The 6,973-nt window shown below is 32.1% G+C and overlaps 1 protein-coding gene across 1 annotated transcript; it reads right to left on the bottom strand.

Moving 5' to 3' along the window:
- Positions 1-3,639: 3,639 nt before the first annotated feature.
- On the bottom strand, positions 3,640-5,999 carry LOC133677863 (putative disease resistance protein At1g58400). Its single transcript, XM_062100000.1, has one exon. It carries the CDS (start codon positions 5,890-5,892, stop codon positions 3,766-3,768), a length of 2,127 nt encoding a protein of 708 aa, XP_061955984.1. The 5' UTR covers positions 5,893-5,999; the 3' UTR covers positions 3,640-3,765.
- Positions 6,000-6,973: the final 974 nt, after the last annotated feature.

The following is a 6,973-nucleotide window of genomic DNA, read 5'->3' as shown; positions in this document are numbered from 1 at the left end:
TGGTAAGGTGGTTATGGAGCTCACTTCGAACGCAAGGCGCGGGGCTTTTGGTGATCGGCTTCCCGCATTGAATCCTGGGAGTGAAGGATGATAGTTTGCCGGGAAAAAAATTAATTTCAATAATATAAAATTATGTATTAGAAAAACAATATCATGCATTAATCTTTCCGGATTAAAAAGAACTTGATATTGAATTCAAATTAATCTTGCATTGATCTTATGAATATCCAATCAAAACTCTCCGGTCCCTTTTCTTTCTTTGCTTTCTTTGTATAATTATTTTAGATATCAATTTCAATTTCTCCATCTTAAAATTTATATAAGAAATAACAATTAACAAATTATTTCTTTCATTGGTTTCTAGAATAATAAATTTCAAGCTTTAAACTTGCTTTACAAGTATTTCTTGTATCCATATAACTTTTGAATGCATCTATGTGTGATAACAATAAACTTACAACAAAAAAAATCAATATAATTTAAATAATTAATTTTATTTTGTAGAGCACGTTTCAAGTTTTGTTTTTTGCACTCAACCTCTTACTTATCAAGAAGGACATCATTAATGACATTATTATTACTATTAATGACCTTTGTTTTTTATGATATCATCATCATCAAAATAAAAATAATAAATTGATGGAGAATATCAATCTATATCCATCTCATCATAAATAGTATAACTAAAATCTGTACAATACTTATCCTAATAAAAAAAAATTACCATCTTTGCTCAGTTTCTGAAATAAGTTTTCAAAACTAGTTATGAATCTGTAATCATTTTTCTTATAATTTCATGAGCTCCCCACCTCCACTAATGGACAAATAAATTTTACGATTTATCTTCATATATTTTCTATCACCGACCCATAAACATCTCTTTTCAATCATGTAATCTATCTCTACATCTCTTCTATCACAAGATCATGAATGTTTCTCTCCGATCATGAATGTTTCTCTACGATGGGAAACCTTCTCATCCCTTCTTACCTAAACATGTTCTACTCTACGACCTCTTCCAGCCATGGTTATTTAAGAGAATACAACAAACAAACTAACTTGTGATTGCAACACACAACGAGCAATAATATGATCAAAGTAACAACAAGAGATCTGTTAAAGGTTCTTGTTGGTCCAATGATAAGACTTAGAGTTAAAAGATTTAAAAAGGTTTTCAATAGATTTCTTTAAAACACATGTGCTAAAGTGGACTTCAATAAGATATTAAATAATAAAAAACAAGCCTTGATTAATTCAATTCATGTTCAAGAAGGTTTAGTTGGTGGGCATTCAAACATTATAAAAAAATTGAAATAAAGAATATTCAAATCTATTTTGGTCATAACTAGAGATCCATATGAAGTTTTAATGCGATTCTAGTTGAATTTTAAAGTAAACATCTATAGCTTTCCATTGATATATGACATGACTTCTAATTTATTAATACGAAAGAGAACCATGCATTTGAAGTTGGGTTTCAATTATGCCAACAGATAACGAAAATGACTTTGGTTTTATTTAAATTAGTTGGACTATTATTTTATTTATACTTTAGTTATTATTATGCTTTTTAAATATATTAGGGCATTTATTTAAATTTAGGTTATTTAGATTATTATTATTATTATTATTATTATTATCCATATCCATTAAGGATATCCTATTAGACTTAGAATTCTTTCTAATATAAATACTCTTTTGTAGAGACTTTTTGAAGTTAAACTATTTTTTTTAATAAAGAAATAGACATTGTTGTTATATTTTATAGTTTAGTGATTCCCACATTAAGTTATTAATTGAACTTATAAACTCTTCAAATGATTGATTAACTTTTTTGTGATTTCATACTATTCATTCATGTCTTTTATAGTTATATCGTGGGGGTGATCGCGTATAACTTTGGTTCTCCAAGACAGATTCTTGTTGGTATTTAATTATGATTTTAGTCTATCTTGAGAGGTGTTTATATTGATTGGTATCAGAGTTTGTGCTATTATCAAGTTATATCTTTTTAATCTTTAATTTATGTTGTTTCTTGATTTTCTTTCTTCCTAGTTTCGGTTAGGGTCTTATTTTTTATTTTAAAAAAGTCTATTATTGTCTAATTATTTCAAAGTTTATGTCAAGCCCTATATAAAAAAATCATTATGCTTAATTTTTTTTTTAATTTTGCCGAACACATCAAAGCAAAAATGTGTTCTTATTCTTCATCTTCTATCTTTCTTGATTTCAGCCTAAAGTAAACAAAAAAAAGGTCTTGTTTTTGCTGAATTGTGTGGATAAGAGAAAGAGAAAAAGTTGAAGGGAAAATTGCAATAATTTATTAAATTGACAAGTTAGGGCATAATCGAATAAAAACCTTTAGATTTTAGGGTTAGCTGAAAGTTTCTTGGGTGTTTTCTATATCAAATAGGTACATACCAAATTATGGTATTCGCAAAGTAAATTCTTGTTTTTCTTGAATTATCTTTCCTTGTTTCATTTAAATTTGGATAGTATATATCTTTCTTACTTTATTTTAATTGTTTTTTTAAGATTCTTGAAATTGAATTTTGACTTCTTGAATTAGTTAGTTTTTTTTTAATCTTTAATATAAATTTCATTCCTTTTATTTCGTGTATTCTTTTCGTCATTATATTTCGCATGAATTCACATTGTTATACATAAATTTGTTCTTAAGTTTTATTTTGATTAGTTTTGCATATTTCTTGATTCTCGAGTCTTTATTAATATAAAATCATTACTTTATTTTGATTTATTATTTGATAAGTTCCTAAATTACCTTTAAGAACTTAAGTAAAGGAATAATGGAGTAAAGGATATTGTAAGATAATTAGAGTGAAAAAGCTCTATCAAATTGTGTGAAACACGAGTAAGGTGACATTTAATTGAGTGTAAACACTCGAGGGAGTGTGCGAGAAAGTTTTTTCTTGGTACTAACCTTTATTGCAGGAATTCACAATGTCATCAAAAAGTGTTATATAATCGAAGACAAGATATGTTAGAGGTAATAATGGAGGGTTTAATGAGAAAGATGGATAAATTGAGTACTAAAATGATTAATAGACATAATGCTTCTAGTTCTAAAAAAATAAGGTTAAAAGGTCTATTAGAGTTTAGACGAGCATTTTCCCTTCAAAATGATAATATAGCTGAAAATTCTAATGAGGATGAATAGAAAGAAGTAGTTTAATCAAGGAATGAAGTCCCGTACATACTTTGTCATTTATAGGGTTTTTAGGTATGTATATCTACAAATAAAAAGTTTTGCTTTTTATTTTCTATGAATAGAGTACAATACATAAAGATTTAAAACAAAAAAAAAAAGTTATCACTTAAAGGTATAACAATTCATCTCATCTAAAAAGGTTTAAGAAATTTTTTACTGGTGATTCGTGTGAATTACCATTAGAGACTGGACACTTGAATGACTTGTGGTTTACGATAACTCAGTTGAAAATAATATCTGATTTTTAAGTAATCTTTGTATAAACTCTAAACAATTATAGATATGTCTAACAGGACCTTTAGGACACTTAAAAAAATTTTAAATTTACTATTTCTATTGTGTATATGTGTTTCGAGAAACCCAACACTATTATCCAGACGACATTAACTCATCAATAAATTAAAGGGAGGTTATTGAAATAGTGGCCACACATGACTTTATTCTTAAATAACACTGTTGGTAAATATGTAAATTAGAACCACCTGCATAAAACTGCATGCTGAAATAACAGAAACATGTCACTATGCTAGATGAGTTCATTCTTTATCAGTTGCTGGGGTTGGGGGAGTGCTGAACCTTTCATTGAACCTAGAAGCCACCACAGATGCAGGGATGAATGTTATCTTTGGAATGTTCCTAATCTTGTAATTTTCTAACCCACCATCAGGTTTCAATCTTTCTTCATGCTCATCAAGCAAAGGCAGCAAAACCAGTTCCTCCACTGTAGTGACAAATTGCAAACCTTCAGGGAGCATCCTCAGATTCAAGCAGCTATGGAAGTGAAGATACTTTAATCTTGGAAGAGCTCCCTCCTCGAGCTCTGTCCATTCCTCAAGAACACGAGAGGCAATGATGAGAACCTCAAGCTTGGGAAATCCACCAGCCTTACAGAAATCTTTTCCTAACTGCCTTCCATCATAAGCATGCCACAAGGTTAGTTTTTCCAAATTAGGTAGGACCTGAAGAACTAATGTTGGATTCTCAGATAAATGAGAAAAACCTAGCCTTAGCTTTGTAAGACTTCCCATTGAACCAAGCCAGTTTGGTGTTTTTTCTAGAAGACCTTCAAGGCGGAGTTTCCTAAGAATAGACGGTGGTGAGAACGAATCCCGGAGGACAAGGTGACCTTGGTCAAAAGTGTGCTTTGCTTCTAGAGATAGGGAAAGAAGACCCTGCATCACCATTATAGAAGCATATAGCTCGTTTGCATTCTCTTCCGCAACATCCATCACTCCCAGCCTTCTTAGCTGTGTCAGCTTCCTTAGTTCTCCTGCAATTTCGCCACCGGCATGGACACCAGTAAGGGTCAGGAGGCTTCCAAGTGTACCTATTCCCCCTGGTAGCTTCATTCCGCTAACATTTCTGCTCTTGAACATTTTGAGGTGCCTCAGTCTTACAAGCTTTAGGATCTCGGTTGATAGTTCTGTCAAGTCTCCACACCATCTAATATCCAAACTCTGGAGTGCTCGCAAATTACCAAGTCTATCTGGAAGCTCATTTATGTCATTGTTCTTCAATCCAAGGTATGCCAGGTGAATCATGTCTCCCACTTCATCTGGTAATCTCCTGATCTTGGCATCTTCTAGATCTAGCACCCGTAAGAATTTTGCCCCTACGAAATTCAGCCAGTTCTCGCCAGAAAGTTCTTGCTTCCCGAACAAGAATAAAGACCGGGGTTGGATATTGTTTAAACTCTGTGCAACTTTCGTCAAATCTGGAGTTAAAATACGGCGTGCTTTACGTGGAATGGAAAAGTCTGAATCAGGATGAGCTGTTATGTAGCTATTGCGAAGGAACACACGATAAGGAGAGAAAACAGTGACTTTAGTTCCATTATCTCGGAGGTCATCATTTACTAGAAGCATTCCCTGGCTCACAAGATCATTTATATTTTCCTCTGCTACATCCTCCACTATTTGACCAGCTTTTTCTTGTATCAGACCTTCGGCTACCAACAATCGGATCAATCTCCCCTTAGCTATCCCGTAATTCTCAGGGAAGATGCAACAATACGTCAGACAAGATCTAAGGTAATAAGGTAAGCTATTGTATTTTAATCTGAATGGAACAGAAGAAGACTCAACCCATGTCTGACCTTCTTTGTCTCCATCAGATTGTTCTCTGTTACCTTCATTCTCTTCCTTCTCTGCTTCACTGGCAATCGAATCAACTTCTTTCTGAACTTCTTCCTCTCCGTGAGATTGTTCCTTGATATCACTTTTTTCTCCCATGCCACCTGCAGTGGTGCTTGAATTCTTGAGTTCTTTCATTTTGTGAGTGGTTTCAGCAAGTCGAGATTCTATCTTCTGCAATTTAGTTCCGAAGCAATCTATCAATCCCAACCTATCAGACCCTTGTTGCTGATCCATCTGAATAACAAACTCATCAACATGATCATCCAAGTCATCAAATAAATTCTTAAGTTCAGTTTCCCACCTAGAAAAAGCAGCATCGCCTTCAGTATTGCCTCTATCTCCATAGAAGCATCCAATCTCCTTGATTGTTCTCTTTACCATTTTCATTTGATCTTCGAGTCCGGTGAAGGTTTCAATCTCTCGAAGTAATAGAGACTCCAGTCTCTGTAGGAAAAAAATTACTGTAGCTTCCGCCATTTTTTTGAATTCTACAAATATAAAACTTGGTTTCCTCAAAGTTGAGAACATACAGGTTAATGATTTATATTATATAGTCAAGGTCTTTTCCCTTATTCACCTTGCCAAAGACGCCAGTGAAAGATGAGCAATTCTTGACTTTTATGCCGGCTTCGTGACATTGCCAAATAAGCCTTGTAATATCCGTCCATTTCATTTCATACGACAATTGCGAAGATTTTACAAATCTCAGAATTGTGTATCTTTTATCATCATCATTATTTTTTTAATTATTCTTAAAGACATGGATAACTATGGAAGAATATATGAAATTACTTGCTCCAAAAGTAAAGCTTTCAGTGCTAGGAAACAACATAGTAATGTTCAAATACTTTCAGTCATCTTTACTTTTCATTTTTTTTAGCAAGTGATATCTTTAGATTAACTTAAACACGTATAGAGATTAAATCCATTTTTTTAGTCCTGTTAATTCTAAAACAAAAGACTAAGGCAAGTTTGGACTATGAATCAAGTCTGTGGACGGTTTTTTCCTTTGAGAAATCTGGTTGAGTAGTCCTGTCCTCGACCTTTGGAAAGGGCTTACATATCGACATTCTCTACAACAATTGGATTGATAGTTATTGCTTCTATAATTTAAGCTGGTATAGCTAAGAAACAACATTATATTTTAGTATCTTTTTTTTTAATTGAATTCCATCCCTGCCTCGATTTGTTTTCTTAACAAAAGAAATATGAAGCCTGTGATTTTGCATGTTATATATATATATTCTAAAATTCAATATGCTATGAGGTTTTTTGAGTATTTGGATAGTGCGTAATTATATGTTCACGTCAATATTCTCTTTTTTAGAGCTTACAAAGTAGATAGTTGGTGGTAGAAGGCCTAACACCTATAAAATAATCTATTTTGGTGGGATTTAGGGACCTTTAAGTGATAAAATCACTAATTTTTAGTATAAGATTGTAATAAATGAGAGAATGATATTTAAATTCTAAGAACAAAAGAGTTTGTTCTTATTTTTACATGATAAATGCTTAATTTGAGAATTAAAGTATGAATGCTTAGATAATAAAAATTATGAACAATTTATTTATTTATAGTCCCCCAACCTTGTCATTTTTGCTGGAGTTA

This window comes from Populus nigra, chromosome 18, assembly GCF_951802175.1.
Source record: "Populus nigra chromosome 18, ddPopNigr1.1, whole genome shotgun sequence".
Classification (NCBI taxonomy): domain Eukaryota; kingdom Viridiplantae; phylum Streptophyta; class Magnoliopsida; order Malpighiales; family Salicaceae; genus Populus; species Populus nigra.
This window is presented reverse-complemented; position numbering and strand designations above follow the sequence as displayed.

Bases quoted from the DNA above. Each gene is read 5' to 3' on its own strand.
- LOC133677863 (XM_062100000.1), bottom strand. From the start codon at position 5,892: ATGTTCTCAACTTTGAGGAAACCAAGTTTTATATTTGTAGAATTCAAA.